Source organism: Dermacentor albipictus, chromosome 1, assembly GCF_038994185.2.
Source record: "Dermacentor albipictus isolate Rhodes 1998 colony chromosome 1, USDA_Dalb.pri_finalv2, whole genome shotgun sequence".
In the NCBI taxonomy this organism is placed as follows: Eukaryota; Metazoa; Arthropoda; class Arachnida; order Ixodida; family Ixodidae; genus Dermacentor; species Dermacentor albipictus.
The window spans coordinates 44,545,196-44,564,305 of record NC_091821.1 but is presented as its reverse complement, the minus strand read 5'-3'; the positions used below and the strand labels follow the sequence as shown (position 1 = coordinate 44,564,305).

At 45.8% G+C, this 19,110-nt stretch overlaps 2 protein-coding genes across 10 annotated transcripts in view; both read right to left on the bottom strand.

Annotated features, from left to right (window-relative positions):
* Positions 1 to 19,110, bottom strand: part of LOC135906186 (protein PRRC2A-like) — a 181,214-nt gene that overhangs the window by 16,010 nt on the left and 146,094 nt on the right. For 3 of the 9 annotated variants that reach the window (XM_065437452.2, XM_065437455.2, XM_065437463.2), the window contains 3 exons: positions 15,651 to 15,761; positions 15,398 to 15,481; positions 14,325 to 14,387 (listed from right to left, as the gene is read on the bottom strand). The exons of 1 other annotated variant lie outside the window; for it this stretch is intronic. In XM_065437452.2, the coding sequence (XP_065293524.1) occupies positions 14,325 to 14,387; positions 15,398 to 15,481; positions 15,651 to 15,761 (258 nt within the window). The remainder of the gene's footprint in view (positions 1 to 14,324; positions 14,388 to 15,397; positions 15,482 to 15,650; positions 15,762 to 19,110) is intronic. 5 more of the 9 variants (XM_065437478.2, XM_065437485.2, XM_065437495.2 and 2 more) reach the window with 3 other exon arrangements.
* LOC135906230 (uncharacterized) lies at positions 10,704 to 13,011 on the bottom strand. Its single transcript, XM_065437525.2, has one exon. The coding sequence runs from the start codon at positions 12,994 to 12,996 to the stop codon at positions 11,347 to 11,349; it is 1,650 nt and encodes a 549-aa protein (XP_065293597.1). The 5' UTR covers positions 12,997 to 13,011; the 3' UTR covers positions 10,704 to 11,346.

Genomic DNA, 19,110 nt, shown 5'->3' with positions numbered 1-19,110 from the left:
GTGTTAATGCGCGTAACGTACTCATGAGAAGAAAAATCTTGTTCGGCTTGCTCCGCCGGCCGCCATTTTTGTTTTGGTGTCCCGCACTGACAGCAGCAGCCGCCTGCTTATTGACTCGTCATCCCGCAGCAACGCAGAATGAAAAAAGAAAGTGTTTCTTTTCCCGGGAAATTTAACCCGCGTAATGATCACACCCCTGAATTGGCATCAATTTTTTTTACATAAAAGTGTGATCATTATGCGAGTAAATACGGTAGCTAATTTGCCGCACGAGCGTATGTTGCTGTCCAGTCTTTCTTCTAAGCCTGTGCACAGAGGAGTTAAATGTAAACGTGGTGCAAGTTTCTTACATACCCAACAGTAAAGTTCAGGTTGCATGTTTAGATGCTGGAACCATTGTAGGCAACAACAAAGCTTTTTTGAAGCCATCAACCAAGCAACTGTCAAAAACGAATTCCAAGACTTATTTTCAGGTCAGCAATTTTCGGCAGTTTCAGGAGCCAGACCTGAAAGTTTGGTGCTTAACTAACACATATGGCAGCATCATAACCGATGAACTATGCACCTGCCATGCATGCGCACTGCACATGCATGGCAGGTGCATAAGCATGCTCCCACATTGGTGCTGTACTCTGGTGCAATTCTACATGTGGTTCATTGGAGCTGGGCTTCTTAGCACTCTTGCTTCTTGTTTGGCAATAACATATTGTGAATACAGGGCTTATTGTGAATGGAACAAGGAATAATGAAAGATGCGTACACAGCTGTCTGTACGGGTGCCAGATCAGTTGGCATCTGGCAATGGTGCACATGCAAGTTACGTCAACACGCACGGCAGCTGCACAGCCACCATTAGCCGCCATGTTGATCGATTGGCTGCCGAGAAGTCACATTTGTGCCGGGAAGCGCAAGTTTTGCAAAGTGCAATTTTGTGTTTTTATCAAGATGACAAAACAGGTCGTGGAACTGCAAACTTTATTGACTAATACTTTTTTTTGTCTCTGGCAGCTATACTGCAACATTAGGATTTCAAAAAGAAAGTAAGATATAGCGTGCAGAAGCCGGTGCAATGCATCTGCAATTTTGCGAATATGTGGTGGTGGTCCATGATCATTGCCATGTCGGCTTCCCGATTGGCTGAAGGAATACCCCGTGAGGAGCGTTACAGAAAAAGCGATTTCATAAACTCAATTTGACAATGCACTGGGTCGCCATTGCCGATATTTTCCGCCATAATTTGTGGCGCGAAAAGCCGTAAAAATTGTGCCAATGAGCGGCCATATGCAATTGCTACCGAGAGGCACGCGTATTGCCGCATCTTTTGCTTAGTTTGGAGCAATGAAAATATTTTGTTCATAACGCGTGCTCATAGCATTTGCATCACTCTCAGGTGGAGTTGGAATATGCGTTTTAGGCCATAATATTTTTTCAGAAGTTTATTTAAAATAACATTGGCTAAATAGTGCGAACTTGTGATATTTTCCACTTTTCACTGCTGTGTTTGTATCGTAATCAAGATTAAAGACTTTTCACATCATCAAAAGTTACGATGACGACTGTTTCTTAATTTATAAAAAAAAAAAATGTATGCGAGGTGGTTTCCTCACATGGTGGGGAGTAAGCAGCGAAGTGAACAAGGGATGGCAGTGCCAGCGCTTGCATCGGGCAAACATATCTCCAGCGTGCACAATGCTATCGGTGATATTCATACGTTTTACTGCCACCCAAGTCAGGCAGAGTCATTTGCATTTTACGAGATTACAATAATGCAGACTTGCACATGTGCTGACTACCACTGGTAAGTTGCGTACAGTGGAACTCTGGTTATACATCCCCCGGTTTCACGACGACCCGGGTTTTACGACGGAGTAGCATAGTACCGGCGAAGTCCCAATAGAAGCAATGCATTAAAAGCCCCAGTTATCCGACGTAATTTTACGCCTGACCCGCATTATACGACCCTCGCAAAGCGCGGGACAGAACAGTGGACAAAAGTAAAGTCTCTCTCCCCAACAGCAGCCACCCGAGACGCCCGCCGAGCTGAAATAGCGCCTTTTCTTCGCCACAATCACTTTCTCCCTCTCTTCTCGTCGCATTGGGGAAGCGTTTCTCTCCTTCCAGTTTCACAGCAGCAGATCGCCGACAAGGTTGCGCGGAGAGGCCTAGGTTTATCGCACGTGTTCTTCGTCGTAATCCTAGCGACCAGTGTTCAGAGGAGGTTTTGAGCTGTGTGGAGCAACGTGATGCACGATGTCGCGAAAGTGGACAGTTCTCTCGCTCGGTGATAAGCTAAATATTATCGAGGAAGCGGAAAAGGGGCATGGAGCTACGAAAGCCAGCATTACCTGGGACCTTAAGATACCCGAATCTTTGCTTAAGACGAACCTGGCAAACAAAACGGTGATTTTGCAGAATGCCAACAAGTTCGGGCTCAAGCGGAAAGCGGCAAAAGAAGGACAGCATGAGAAATTAGAAGAAGTTATCAAGTGACTGCATCAAGCACGGAGCTCTGCGATAAATGTTCATGGCGCCATTCTAAAAGAAAAGGTGGACCTTGTGGCATTGCGTCTGGGTATCGACGACTTTCAGGCATCAAATGGGTGGCTGGATCACATTAAAAAAACGAAACAGTATTGTGTACAGCCGCTCCTGCAGAGAGATCACTTCCGTGGACGTTTTGACGGTGAAGGAATGGATGGAGTCACTGCCGGAGATGATTGCTGCATACAAGCCCTGCGACGTTTTCAACGCCGATGAGAGTGGTATTTTCTAGCATATGCAGCCCGAGCAAACCCTTGCGTTTAAGGGTGACAGCTGTCATGGTGCCAAGCGCAGTAAAGAGAGAGTGTGACGGCACTATTCTGTGCTAACGAGGACGGTTCCGAGATACTGTCCGTGCTCGTTGTTGGAAAGTTTACAAAGCTATGGTGTTCAGTTCAGTTTTATTCCTTAAAGGCCCCCATTTCAGGGGGTGTTACATAAGGGGTGGGATTACATTTGTAGTGAGGAAAACAAACAGCGATGGTGATTTAACATTGAAGGTGATCTGTTACGCGTTCTTGAAAAGCAGGTGTTGAAGCGATGGCGACGATGTCATGGGGTAGGCCGTTCCAGTCCGTGGCTGCTCGAAGAAATAACGAAGCTGAAAACGTAGTAGTACGTGATAGTGGGCGGGCAACTTGAAGGGGATGACTGGTGCGGTGAGATATGCGTGATGCGGCGGCGATATACGGTGCTTGATTGAGGGGAGAATAAAAGAATTTGTGATAAAGGGTGAGGCTAGCAATGCGACGACGAAAAGAGAGGGGTGGCAGTCCGGATGTAGCTTTCAAGGATGAAACACTGACGTCATATGAGTATGAGGAATGAATGAATCGGGCAGAATCGGGTGCTTTAAGAACTTGAAGACGCTGCCGTGCAGCTACAAGTTCATAAAAGGCGTGGATGACAACTTCGCTCTTCAGCAATTTTTCGCAGCAGCGGGATAACAACAACAAAAAAGGTGCTAAGGCGAGGAAAATATTGATTTTCGTGGACAACGCACTGTGCCACCCACCTGATACGTTCAGCCCGAGGAACATGAAGTTTTTTTTTTCCCCACCAAACTGCACAAGCCGGCTGCAGTCGGATGCCGACATCATTAAGCGGTTAGTGCAGCGTCGGCTGGCGGCTATGAAGCGCAGCGAGTTGGAAAAAAATATCACTGTGCTCGACGCCATCCATTTTATTGCCACTTCGTGGAACAGTGTTGCGAAGCACAATCGCTAACTTGTTCAAGCACAGTAGCTTTAAGCGAGAGACTGCCTTCGCTGCTGGGGACTGTAGGGGTTGGGGACGGACTTCGGGATGAAAAACAAACTTGGGAGGGTTTATTTTACATTATATACAGTGAGGTGAGAGTCAATGAACGGTTGTACAGTCATTACAGGCCGGCAGCAACTCGGACGCTGCGGCCCGTGGCAAGAAGTTCGAGAGAGGTGAATCAGGGAATTCTCTAGAATGCTCCGGTCTCTCTGGAATGCTTCTTTTAAACCCTTTGAGGACTGGAACTCGCGTCATGTTCGGCCAATGAGAGAGTCCGCTCAGATGACTCCATTTTCGGCCAATGGTTGGCGTCCGTGCCGCGGTGCCACACCAGGCGGCTCCCTGCGGTCTTGCCTTCTGACTTGCAATTCTCCGTCAGCCTAGAGGGCAGGGGGTGACGGCGGATGAAGGCGGACACGCTCAATTACAGCCGTCATGTTGTCATGGCGCATTACAGCCGTCTTGGTCCGAGACCCCCTTTTCTTCGCAACAGTGCCTGGCTATCCCTTCGCTTTCTGGAAAAGTCAAGCATTGAATAGTTCCTCGGCGGCACACGACCTGGGGGCCGCCAACTTCTTTGCACGTGTCTTGCCTCAGGAATGTGGCATCCCTGCTTCCGCATTCCTCAATTAGCTGTGCAGCGATTCGATGTGGTCTGGGGAACTCGAAGTAGCCTCGGGAAACGGCGCCATATCTAACATGACACAACAACCTCGATGCCGCTCGCGGACGATGCAGGCTTCGCCAACAACGATTTCGAGGGTTTAAACCTCACCACGACTTTCGCGTAGTGCCGACAACGATGCGACATCGGACAAGGACTACCGCACAGTAAGCGGTAGTTACCAGCATGTCGGCCGCAGACCCGATTTCAGCTTTCAGCCCTATGCCTTGGTCATGATGTCACAACCTATCACAGAGGCTGTTTACTGGTCCAAACAAATCTGAGGCCACCTTGCCACAACTACCTGCTGCCCGACATCATGTCAGCTGGAAGCGAATTTTTGTCATGGCCTTACGATGCAGCTAGACCTAAATAGCGGCGCTTCATCAGTATCCAACAGTGCAAGCAAGTAGGTGTTTGTCGCAGAATCAACCAAAATCGCTGATGTGTAAGCCGTAGACAGCTCCTACGGCTCACTGAAGAGGGAGGGAGCGTGCCTCTCTTAAATGAAACTGAATAGTTAAGGGAAGATACTCCTTGAAACAACTTTTTTGTTATTAGTTGTACTAGAGGTTTCGAAATTCAGCAAACTGTAGGGCTACAATACAGATTTCAAATATGTCATTATTTTTTTTGTAGCTGTTATAATGGCCAAATAGTCATCTTTGTGGGCACTTTTTTTATGTACTAAATTTTAAAAAGAAAAGTATCGTGCTGTAGCTTGTTTAGCTCTCGTAGATCACAAAGTGCCGATATCTGGCCAAACAGCATGTACAATTACTGGAACTATGCAAAAAGATTACAGCATTTCAACTAATTTTCTCCCCCTCGATTCCCTGAAATATATTCTTGTGCTTTTGGACCTACTGCTTGGAGATATTGCAAGTTCCAAGTAGGTATCTGCAGTGTAAAAATGTTCAAGAGTAAGTATACCAAATTTCATTTCATCAAGACAATTATAATTCTACAAGGTTATTTTTGTGTGATTGCAGAAAAACTTAGTTGAAGTGCCAGATTTTTAATTTTTTTTTTTGTAGTTGCAGTAAATGTAGATGCTGTTTGAATAGATACTGGCACTTACCGGTCTACATAGAGCTAAATAAGCTACAGCGCAAAGCTTTTTAGAAAAATTTATTACACCAATAAAGTGCCTACAAGATCACTACTTTGCCACAGGAACTAATGACATATTTGAAACCTGCTTGTAATGCTCTATAAGTGGGCATAATTTCAAATTTCTAGGACAAATATTTATGAAAAGGTTTTTTCCAGAAGAGTCTCCCCTCAAGGGGGGACATGGCATCTGGAGGTTTCCTTACTTATTAAGCAAATTCAACTTAAGTGCATAGATATAAGTATTTTTTTTTTCTGATTTTAAAAATGCAATTACTTTTGTGTGGTTCAAGTAATTAATGAGATTATTAAAAGTTCAGTAGCATGTTTTGGTGAAACAAAAATATACTGGCCAGAAAGTTAATATTTATGGCAAGAGTGGAAAGCAGCATGTGTAAGGATTGCAGTGCTGCAAGCAGTTTTCCAATCCAACAACAAATAGCAATTTAGCAGCACATTGAAGTTCAGTGTTTACAGCACAGCTACTTATAAAAAGAAAGCAAACAAAAAATTATGGAGGTTGACAAATAATGTCCTTGCAGCACTTCAGGCATTATTCATTTAGCTGCCTGTAGCAAAAAAAATTACAGCTGTAGCTGTCCTACAGATTGAGATAATGTTGCTCTGAAGGGGCAGTTGAATAAAAAGCTTGTTTTGAGGAAATCAAGAAAAACGAAAACGGCTCGATTTATTCAAAAATATTGTAAAATCTTTACACGTTACCAGCTGTAACTGGTTAGTATCCCCCTGGCACATAGTTTGAGAATTGTTGCCTTTGTGGTGCTTTTTGAGGGCTTGAGGCATGTTTTCAGCTGATGCACGCTTTCAAGCTGAAGCTTTCAATCTCTGCTGATCTTTTTCAGCCATGCGATCACTGCATAATGAGCTGGGGTTGAGGCTCAACTCTTGCATTATATATGCAGACACTTTGACGTTCCTTGCAATAAACTTCAGCACTGTCTCCGCCACAGCTGCCTGTGTGGTGAACAGAGAGAGAGGCATGGCGCTCCTTCGATGCACACCAGATAATCGAGTGGAGGCTCCGGTTGCTGTTTTGGGTCTTCCCCCTCTGGCACCTCTCAAGCAACTCCTTCTCACTCAATAGCTCGTAAATGGGCAGCAAGGCGGGCAGGTCGCGAGGATGCTTTGGGGCTGGCTCGCCCCTAGCCTCTGCGGTATTTTGACGGCACCACGAGTTGAAGCCTGTTGTTGCAGTGCAAGATAAGTACGGCTATCCCCATCAATCAATATAGTGATATAACGGAGGTTGTGCCATTCTAGGGACCTCTTGAACAGAATGAGGGCGGCCTCCACTTCCATTTTTCCCAATTTTTTTTTTTCTGTATTATTCTCGTTCAGGCGATTCTTCTTCCAGTTTCCAAAACCAGGATTATTTTCATTTGGGCCCGTCTCGCATCCCGGGCAGAAATTGCTCAATACAACAAAATCTAAACAAAGACCCATAAACAGTTCAATCACGACGCCGATGTGCTAGGTGTGTCCGCGGGTCATCCACGACCCATCGTACGACACCGTGATGCTCCCGGGGTTGTCGAGACACAATTAATTGTAAAGTTAAAACGAACACGCACACTCACTTGTCCCGTTTTGGGCAGCATGATCAGCGGCGAGAGTCAGCTTTTCCTTCACGTAGCGTTGCCACGCCTTAGTGTGATGTTCGTGAAGGCTAATGTTCATCGTGGAAAATGCATCTCTGAGGGCTGTTTACCGGTTTCCCGTTGCTTGCATTGCACGAGCGGCGAGACATTCACAGCGAGCGGGTTTGATTTTTGTTCACCGTGTATGCGTGGCGAGCTCCATGTAGACGTCCCATCACCACAGTTCCCACACATAGGAATTAACTTGACAGAGAGTTCGTATTTGTGCTCACCTCTGACGATTTTCATGTCCCCCCCCCCCCCCCCCCCATTGCATACCTTGCACTTCATTCGCGCGAGCACAATGTTCACCGCATCTAAACTTACTAAACACATCAAGTGGTTCCACAGGTTCAGCTGCGGCATCCGTGTTATCAGTCAGAAGATCTCTTCCTTTCCGTCACGGGAGTGGACGACAGCCGCTGGAGCATTTCCTAGGTTCCCTTTTTTTTTTTTTGCCCTCTTCCAATTCTGCGGGCTTCAGGAACTTTGTACCGCGACGGGCTTGTTAGGCCTAGGTCTACATCGGCGGCAGCGGCAAACGCGGGTGCAGAGGGGGCCGCAACGACTTCGCTATCCGGATTTGTCGCGCTAAGCTTCTTGAAGTTGTCGATAAGCGCACATCACATCTTTTTTGCGCCAAACTTATTCCTCGTATGAAATTTCTTACGGGCCATTGCGCAGTACAGTGTCACTTCACTCACAATGACTCAATGCTTGGACAATATGGCACACAGCCCACCGTGTGGATGAGTACGATGCAGACGATGCGAAACGAATCCCACCAATTGTATGCCGAGCACAGGTCACATGCTCTAAACAACTAATAAGGGGCCACGCTGGGACTCTTGTTTTGGTGCAGAAATTTGAGGAAGCCAATGGCACCACAGAGCCGGAGTTGGCGCGAATTTTAAGAAATATTGGTTTTTCAAATGACCCCAAGATGTTACAACGCGTGAAACGGCAGCTGCGCTTCGCGAAAAAAGTACCGTTTCTGCAATAACTTCAGTTGAAATTCTGCAGGTACAGACAAATGCAATGTTGTGGCTAAAATATTCATTCAAGAGTCGAGAAACTTTGTGTAGTTGTGGAACAATAGCTAACGGATTTTAAAAAATGAAATTTTCCAAAAGTCAACTTTTTCACGATTTTTTTCGTCCCCCCTTTAAAATTGTTCACGGCTGCCATGTCCGCAACACTGTGCATGTCATGTTCCAAAAATCGAGCAAGATACCATACAGTGTCAAACTTTGGTCACCATTTTACATTGGTCACACAGGAGAGGAGCGCAAGGTCTGGCTTGGCACTATGCTTGTGGTCCAATCCAGACTTAATTGGAGAAGCTTGGCTTGGTCCATCATGAAGCTAACACAGCCACTGGTCCATGCTTGCCACGCCACTTTTGATGGTGCGGAGAAATGGCGTTTGAGGACTATAGTTTAGTTTCCAAAAGCCTGAGCAAACCTATCAGCACAGCAAGGGCACATATTTACCACTTTGTTGAAATGTAGCAGAATGTAACAGAGTTAGCATTTTGGTGCAATTGGTGCAGCGGTAGCATCCCTGCTGTTTATCCAGCAAAGGGCAATTTTAGGATCGAAGTAAGTGCACACACAGAAATGCATGGGTGTCGGCCAAGACCTTCAGTCAGAATCTAAGTGGAGTCAAATGAATGAGTCTACTGTGTTCAATGACATCAAATGCTTTGAATACTGAAATTCGTGGCGAAGCAAATATTGAATAGAAATATTTCATTACATAGTTGCACGAGCCTAATAAAATGTAAAAATTGTTTCCGCATACTTATGTGCTAATAAAATAACTATTAACAAGAAGGATGTATTTGATCATGAAGGACTTTGCCCATTTGCCCTTTAGCAACAGTGCAGTTTAGTACCAAGAAAAAAATTGAGCAAGGACTAAATGTCAAGTCTGTAGTCGGGCTGCCTGCGCAGATGCAGCGCTAGCAATCTGTTTTAAAGGACCCCTCAACAGGCCCCGTAGCAAATTGAGGTTATATGCTAAAAGTTGTTAAGTGTCCTCTAGGGAACGTTCTGCCGCAAAAACGTTTCAAATCTGCTCATTAATAGCAGAGATAGAAATATTTCAGTGCCGCGAACCCACGATTTCAGCAGGCAGACTCCACTGCCAAGCAAGACACTCTCTTCACTCGCCCTATATAGCCTTCGCAAGCGAAATTCCTTCCCTGCTTTCTCCCATCACGTATATATCACCATCACCACCATCACCATATTTTTGGGTTGTATGTCTCATAAACTACCTGTTCTGTAATTATCAGCACCTAATTCAACCGTAAAGTACAGAAAAAAACTACTTTTGAGGCCACCGCGGCCCACAAAACACGCACAAATGCCAAAATGAAGTCATCGCCATCTCGTTTTGACCGTGATTTCTTTGTCTCTATTTTGCCGCCTTGCAAAATGGCATCGTCGGCATGGTTGAGGTGCTATTGGAGTTTTCCCGCGATGTGATGCGGAGCGCTGATTGGCCGGAGCAGCGCGTTCAAATCCCACGGGCTAAAGCGCGCCTGCCATTGGCTGCTGCGCGGGCGGCAGCGGCTGCTCCCTTTGATGCCGCGCTCGCGTCCCATGCTCGCCTGCTTTCGAGCTGTTCATCGCCTAGCGCTATCTTTTAGATTATTTGCTCAGCTTTTTTTTTTTTTTCGATAGTTCTTCGCTGCACGCGAAGCCGGCAAAGCCCACGACAGTGAATATGTTCGGTGCACGGGAGCGCGATATGAGTCTTGTACGAGCACCGAACTTCCCATCTTCCGCAGCGAGTGCCGACTGCGTAGATGCTTTTCAGCGGCGAAACCGTGTTTTCGGCTGTCGCCAGTCGAAAATCCGACACACCGAGTGTGCCTGGAGCCGCAAGAGCTAATTAGAAGCTCCGCAGGAGCTTTCTAATATAAAAAAAAACACGCATTCTACTTTAAGGCCTGTTTTCTCGGAATGTATTTTTTCGCTAGTAGTGGTGCTGGGGATGGCGATATCTCAAGAGCCGCTTTTCAGATTTGTATGCCGTTTTTTTTATTCTGTTCCTGAGTGACTTTGCCAGGGGGTAACAGGCTTCTTTTTTTTTGAAAGTTGGTGAAGCTAATTTATAATAAGCAATTAATTTTTGATAAATGTGGTCATTACTGGCTACATCAAATTCAAAGTTGTCTTAAAATTTTTCGGAGGGGAAATTAAAGAAAAGGGCTCTTTTTAGCCCCCTGGGATATCTATCAAGGGATCATCACAGTGAATTTCAGCTTCCTACGATGTCCTGGCATTTCTCCAGGCTCTTCCTCAGGCATATACATGAATCACCTAGTTAGACCTCAATAACTCTGGAACTAATAAACATATCTTCATGAAACTTTGCGGTTCCTCATAGATCGGTGGTGTGAACATACCCTGAAAGTTTCATCTGGATATCTCAAAAAATAAGAAAGTTCGATCTCCAGGGTAGCCTCCCCCCTTAAGGGGAGAGGCTCCTCGAAACAACTTTTTTTTTATTATTTGTACCAGAGACTTCAAAATTCAGCCAACTGAAGAGTTTTTTATGCAGATTTCAAATATGCAATTAGTTTTTGTGTAGCTGCTATAGTTCTCGAGTTATATTATACTGAAGTGCAAATTATAGGGGTCTTTACGGGCACTTTTTTATGAACTAAACTTTCACAAAAGGTATCGTGCTATAGCTTATTTAGCTCTTCCTAGATCACAGAGTACCGATATCTAGTCAAAAAGCGTGTTCAGTTATAGGAAGTGGGAGAAAAAAATTTTGACACTTCGACCATTGTTTCTTTTAGTTCCCTGAGACATAACTTCGTACTATTGTAATTACTGACGACTGATTGAAATTTCAAGTAGATATCGGTATTCTACATACCTTCAAGAGTATGTGTGCCAAATTTCATTAGTATGCACCAATTCTAAGTGTACAAAAGGCTTCCCGGAAGACACGAAAATATCAAAAAATTTGAAAATGAGAAAAACAGGTTTGAAAGTTTCAAAACCTTCTATTCTTCAAAATCCAGTTGTTTTTGCATTAATCTTTGTCACACTCAAGAGCAGCTTCACAGAAAGCACACAAAAGTTTCTAGAATGCTCCTGCACTGTAGCTTGGCCCTTCCCGGCTCCTACGGTTGGTCTCCTCGGTGCGAGCCCTTTTCACTGCGCTACGACGGTGCGCCCTTGCTTCTGCGGTTCGCTTCAAGTTCATTTTCTTTACGCGCATGTCATCAGAATGGTCGCTATGTGTGACCAACTCTTCTGGGGGAAGTACTCCAATCTCTTGTAGGACTTCTTCAAAGCCCGCATGGCCTTTATTGTACCACAGCACGGCAATAGCCGTGGCTGTCTCCACAGATGTCCGGGAAGCAAATTTTGTTTTTGGACACAGCAGCCATATCTTGCTGTTGAGTGACTCTGCTGCGTTTTGCGTCTTGCCATGAAGGCACCGAGCCAGGAGCTTCTCATCAGTAAGGCGCTTATATATAGGCATAATTGCCAAGCCCTGAGCTTTTGTCAACAAGGGGGTGTGGCATGGTGTAGGCTCCCCCAGTGCTTCAGCACGCCTATGTTTGCACCAGGAATCTGGTTCAGCAGGGCAAAATTTGTGGCTGCTGGCCCCATCACTGGAGCAACAATGAAAATATGAGGCCCATATAGCAGTGTACATGCTGCGCACACTGCCCTTGTTATTTGTTATGGCTATTTGGTAGTATGTCTGCAGTTTCTGGATGGCTGCGACCGTTAGCTTTTCACCTCGTGGCAGTGGCGTTGTCATTTTTCGCAGAGCAGTGCCTAGGCGTTTTGCAACGTGGTTGGTGCACTCTTCTTTTTCGATGACAGTGTCACCGTACACCTCAGCCCCACAGACGGTAGTAAAGGCTTTGCTGTCCCCATCACTCAAGAAGCTTGTGAAGCGCAGTGGGGTCTCGTATGACAAAGTCCTCTGCCATATGCGCACTGCTGCTTCAGGTTCCATTGCATGGGATGAACATTCGGTGTTTTCTTCACATACAGGACGATGAAAGGCTTGCCACACCTCATCATCATCACCCATGTCCTTGTGGATACTGCAAGCAAGACAGTAATTTGAAAGGACTTCAAAGTCCAAGCAAAGACTTGTGTCCAGGGAAACAGCTGTGCCCACTCCGTTGTGGCTTTTATGGCCCCTTTTTTGCCAAGTGCCGTCAAACATGACTGGCACATCGCCGCCGCCAACGGCGTCTTTCGTGACTTTTCGCGCCAGTTCCAAGTTTTGGCTAACAGCTTCCATTGCAGCACCATGGAGCTTCTTAGAAATAGCATGGAATGTCTTGTGATGCAGCGGTTTTGGAAGGCCGATGATCGCACAAAATCGCGAAAGCTGGTCATATTTAACTCCTATAGCACGCGCTGCCAAAACAGCCTTCACGTTTACGGCAAAGCCGTCGCGCGAGCTCCCGCTGTCGTAGCGAGTGTTCACCCCGGGGTCACCGCACGCGCCGGCCGAGACGATCCGCTTCGACGTGTGCGTGAATGAAAGCACAGATTCAGGGCAGTCGGTATTTTCGCAGCGTAGCTCCAGGTGCGACGAAAGTCCTCTGCGCTTCTCAGCTGCTTCTCGGACGGCGAGTTTCCGTTCACAGCAAGTCGGGCATACCGAACCTGTCACCAGTGCCGTCAATGCGCCGACCTCACACAACACCGTGCTAGCAGCAGGGGCGCCGACCGACCTTGATTCGCTTTTGAAGAATTCCATCTTTTTCTGCGATGCACTCACGAAATCCACAGCAGCGTCGATTTCACCACTGTCGCGGTGACCGGTGTCGGCGGTAGGCCGAACCGACGTCGGAGCGTTGCGGGCGTCGCTTCCGGCTGTCGTTTTTTTAACAGTCTTACGCCGTTTCCCTCGGTACCTGTGCCGAGTTCCATACTTGCGGACGTCGGAACTGCACTTTTTCGGGCTTGTCATCTCAAGAAAACTCGGAGAGGACACGGGAAACTGTGCGGCTAGCGAGAACGCGCTGTGGCGGTGGTTCGGCTTTGCTGCACAAAGGGAGCACCGCCGTCCAATGGCGGGGCCGCGCTGCATGGCGCGCAATTCAAAATGCGCGACAGTCTCGTCTTCTTTCTCGTTTTTCTTTTATTCTCCGTGAACATACGAGACTGACAGCCATTGAACTTTGGAGGAAAGGGTTGACGCTCCACGCCCCAATGATTGCAAATGGCCGCCGGTGAAGCTCGATTGCGTGCGAACGATGCAAACGGCGCGGATTTTCTAAACTTTCGGTGGACTATAGAGTCACCGCCGCTCACTTAGGCGCACTTTTTGGTGACTTCTCGTGCGAATTTCGGCTTGATATTTACAGAAATAAAAGTTTATACATCAAAGATGACAATGCAGCTTAAAACAAAAAAGTTATTTTTTTTTTTGAAAACCGCGATTTTTCGACCCGCGTCTCCCCTTAAAGGATGAAAACTATTCTGCAGCATTTATCTCGCTTATGTGTGACACTATGACCTGAAGCCTTTTCTCAAACAGCAAAGCCTTAAAAAGCAGTTTGACAACCTGCAACGCTCGCAACTACGTATTTCACACACAGTGGGAATGGGCCCAGACTATCCCTGCTGCCGCCTTGTGAAAGGCGGCAGCAATTCTAGAGCAATTGCAAAATACTTTGCGCATGGGGAAAGCAGCACTGCTTGGCTACCTTTTTTATTCTACCACTGTGATCACGAGACTGCAACTTTAGATGCCAACTCCTGACGAAACGGCCTAGGCAGTGCGGCGGAGTGGCTGGTGCTAAGTAATTGCAGGACACTCGCAGTAAATATGTTCGCACTCAACCTTATGTTGATTAAGTGTGAAATCAGATCGGACGTACAGGCAAGACTGATGGTTGTACAGTCCAAAAACCTATGATATTAAAGTTCTTGCAACAACAAAATTATTTGCAATAACAGCCGCAGTGTGGGCTGCCACGCATCTAGGCACGACTGAGAGACCACCCCAGAATAAGCGTCTGTTGCTTCAAGAATGCTGGTTCCAATATCAACCAACACTGAATGGGCATCGCATGTGGTTACCGCGTCGCTGGTGTAGACTTGCTCAATCGCTGTGTAGATGCCTGGTTGATCACTGTCGGGGACCTGAAATACATTCACTTTTACACTCAGCACTGGACGCGTCAGAGAAATGTGTGCTGAAGAAACACAGTGCGGAACACTGTTGCTCGGCGTCTGGTGCCGAGTGACGCGAAATCTCGCTAAAGTGATTGCATCTCCGAAAGCAACTGACAGAATACTACAGCATAGCAGTGCCGCCATCGCTGACTGACACATGGGGTACACCACTATCTGCTGTCGACACTCTGCTTTTGAATAGCCCCAAGCAAGACTCGCCAAAGCAGACTTGCAAAATTTTGGCAGTAAACAGTGATTCAATGCATTTCCCTCCCAGTCAGTGGCAGCTCATTTCGCAAAGACAAATTCTTACGAAAGCCAACTTTTTTTGCTTGCCCCACTGGTTTCTTGACTGTGCTGTTCAACCATATCTGTATATGTGATATACTGATGTACAGCTGGGAGAGGCACGAGATTTCTTGTTTAATTAGCTGTTAGATGCCCATTTCAAAATTTTCGACGTAATTAAATCTTAAAATCATTTTCTGCAATCATGTGATCTGTTATAAAGTGACACCACCGTATTGTATTTCCCAAGCTAAAAACACTGTGAGCTAAACTTCCACTGTGAACCTTAATCAAACCCAAGTACAACTGTTACATCAAGCTTCAATATCATGCTGTTCCAGAGTCCACAAAATATGACATCTAAAACGAATGTGTAAAGATAGAATGACATCTCTCTGTCATGAAGAAAGAAGTTTGCATCTAAAAAGCTGCACACACCTTGCATTTGCATTTGCATCATGTGATCTGTTATAAAGAGACACCACCGTATTGTATTTCCCAAGCTAAAAACACTGTGAGCTAAACTTCCACTGTGAACCTTAACCAAACCCAAGTACAACTGTTACATCAAGCTTCAATCTCATGCTGTTCCAGAGTCCACAAAATATGACATCTAAAACGAATGTGTATAGAATGACACATCTCTCTGTCATGAAGAAAGAAGTTTGCATCTAAAAAGCTGCACACACCTTGCATTTGGTAGGCTCAACAGTGTCGTTTGGTGCCTTTGAAGCAACTGGTGCCAGCATGGGAGCATTTGAACTGCCTGGTTCCTGCGCAAAGAAGGCAACAAGCTGCTGACTCATAGAAGCACACAATATTCACATAGTGAAAGGCGCCATTAACTCTTATTCAATTGTGTCGCCATCAATGCTGAAAATCATATGCTGATCAGAAGCAGTAATCCTAGAATGAGAAACAAAAACAGAATGGCTGCACTACCTGTGACTTGGTTTGCAACTCGAACTTGTCCAGAGCTGCATTTTCTGCTTTGAAGTTTTTGTTTTCAAATATGACAGTGCCCATAGGCTTGCCGGAGTCCACGCCCACAGCCTAAAAGCAAAACAAAGACGCACTTGTCTACCAATGGACTTTAAAAAAAATGAACATGTAGCACTTTCTTTAGGCAGCTCTGCATATACTTGTAAATATTCTAATACTCTTAACTGCTCACAAGGCAGAGCCAGGTGATCCTTGCTGTGATGAGAGGTTTAGGCGAGTGCTTTTAGCTAATAGCTAATAATTATGATGAACATAAAATAACATGCTGAACAGAAAGTGAAAAACCAAGTTTTACGAGTAATAAAACTGACCAGTCTACTCTCACTACCCTCCCTACACCAGTAGTGCTCCGCTCCAGCAGCAGTGGAATGCAAACAGCAGGTTGCTACAACAGGGGGTGGTGGGGAGGTTGAGAAAGTGTGTAGAGAAGCACCTAGCTAGGCTTGTTACACATGCAGATATGTTTTGCACGCTGTAACGACTGGCCATGCAAGTGTCGCGACTGAGTTTATTTCATGTTTACATGCAAATTCACAAATACCAGACGCTATTTTTAAAGAGGAAAATTGAGGTGAAATAGGGGGTTTTTGTTGTCTGGCAGACCAAAGTACTGAATTTTTCCGGTAAGGTTTACAAATGAGTAACAAGCCATGGTCGCCTTTTGGACGTAAATATCCTATTTAACCAGGCAAATTTCACAGGAACATGTAATGGCAAAGAGCTGCTATCAAATCACATGGCAAACTCATCTCTACAAATTTTCATTGTCAAGCATATGTACATTTACAGGAAACCACATGCCCAAAAAGAATAGAGACAAGTTTGGCAATTAGTAGTGCACAGAGGCAAGCTTTGAGATGCGATGCCTTGGGAGGATATATGCGCACATCTTGTAGGGGGATCTGTCAGGCATTTGACCCTTGCCGGTTGTCGTAATGTGTTAATGGTTTCCTATATATACACTTGCAACACAAGTGAATATCAACTACACTTATCAGCCACTCTTTTTTGAACATAACATTGTTTGGCAAACGTCCCCTCAATGTTGCAGACTTTTGTTTGCAATGCAAAATGTCAGGATTTAGGAGGTTAATGCGCTGTCCGGGTGCATTAGCGCTGCGACATAGCAGAAATACGATACAATGTACCATTGTTGTATTCATGTAAATATGGCTATTATTAAAGAAGCCAAAAAAAACAGGCCTTTATTTATACATGTTGGTTCTGGCTTGAGTGCTAAATGGAAACGAGGCATATACCATATCCATATAATTATAATTTATATATGCAGGTTGTTACGTGTCCTCTAGGGAGCGTTCTGCCGCAAAAATGTTTAAAATCTGCTCATTAATAGCCGAGATAGAAATTAGACAAAACCGACTTTCACGTATCTATTTGGAGTGCAAAAATAAGGACCTAATGGGATTTACCCAAAGGCGAGGGATCCTACTCATACATGACATCTGCTCCTGCACTCGTAGTTGGTCAGATGCAGCGCTGACTAAAATACTCATAGCAAGATTGAACTTAGTTGCAGCTGCTAGAGAGTACAGATTTTCACAGCCACAATCGCAGACGAAACGTTATAATAGGCAGCAAGAAACTAGAGCAAACAACCCCACCGACGCTCTTTTTATCCAGTGCAGAGTCCCTGATACAATAATCTGTATGATACAATGATACAATAATCCAGGGCCGAAACCTTTTCTTCATCTTATGGTGGTAGAGCTTGTTCTAAGACTGTTTAACAACACCTGTACATAAGTAGTAGGGATAAGAATAAAAGGTACATTTACAACAGCTTGACTAACCTTATGCAAGAGGTTCACGACAATAATTTCACTTTATGCACCCACAAGTTCTGTGTAGAGGTCAGTCAATGCAGACAGCCATCTATTTTTCATATAGTGGAAGTAGTGCATATACAGTTGAACCCCGCTACAACAAACACCGCTTCAACGAGATATTTTTAATTCCCCGTCAGCTAGCCACAGAAGTCAATGCAAAAAAGTTCTCACCACAACGAAAAATTTGTCAGGCTTGTTTTCGCTTCAACAAAATTTTCGCTCAGTTGAGCTGCGCTTTAAAATTTGTTTTGCGATAAAATAAACATAATCCCAATTGTCTGCAATTTTTTGAACACCCGCGCCGCTTAGGTTCACTGAAAACGTGCGCCCGCTGCACCGTCGCCGATAAACTCATGGAGACGCTCCATTATTTGGTGGTGATGACGATGTGGCTAGCCGCCTTGCGACAAGACGCCAGCCCACTTTGCCAAGCGGGAGCCACAGCCAATCCGTATCCATCCTAGGACACACGATGGCTGGCGCAACGCGGCGACGCATATTTTCATCTGTGTGCGCTTGGCCAGCATGGCAAAGTTTCTTTCCTTGGAGGTGAAGGCGCGAATCATCAGCGAGGCTTCGAGTGGCAGAAAGAAAGGAGACGTTGCAGCAGAGTTCGGCATCTCCAACAGCAAGCTGTCGACAATCTTGAAGTCGAAGGACACCATCACCATTGCTCTTTCTGTGGGGACGTCCGCCAAATGGAAGAAGATGACTCAAGCTGCACACGAGGATCTTGAGAAGGCGTCGTTTACATGGTTCCTCGACATGCGTGCCAAGAAAATGCCAATCAGCGGAAGCGTGTTGCAGTAAAAGGCACTCAACTATGCTTGCATGCTTGGCATCGACGATTTTAAGGCAAGCACAGGTTGGCTGACCCGCTTCAAGGCCCGACACGACATCGTTGCAAAAATGTTGTGCAGCGAATCTGCTGCTTCAGACGCCAATGGTGCAGTGACTTGGGCGTCATCTGCTTTGTCGGAAATAATGAAAGAGTATGCCTCGTCCGACATCTCCAGTGCAGATGAGACGAGACTGTTTTACGAGCTGCTGCCCACAAAGACGCTGGATATGAAGGGCCAACCATGCAGCGGAGGAAAGCACAGCAAGAAGCGTGCGACTCTGCTTCTCAGCACTAACATGGATGGCACCAACAAGCGCTAGCCGCTCGTTATCGGCAAGAGCACAAAGCCTCGCTGCTTCAAAGGCAGTGAGAGCTTGCCGGTAAATTATTTAGCAAACAAGAAATCCTGGATGACGTGGGCCATCTTCCGAGATTGGATCGTAGCTTTCCACCGCGATATGAAGGTCCAAAACCGCAAGGTGTGCTTGCTTATTGACAATTGCTCAGCGCATAATGTTGAGGGTGTCGAGTTGGAAAATGTGGAAGTTCGCTTCTTCCCCCCAAACTGCACTGCTTTGATTCAGTCGTTAGACCAAGGCATCATTCACAGTGTGAAAAGTGCATATCGGCAGCGGTTGATTCCGAGACTGTTGCTGAACATTGACACCGGGCGGGAGACCAAAGTGGACTTGTTCGTGGTCCTACAAATGAT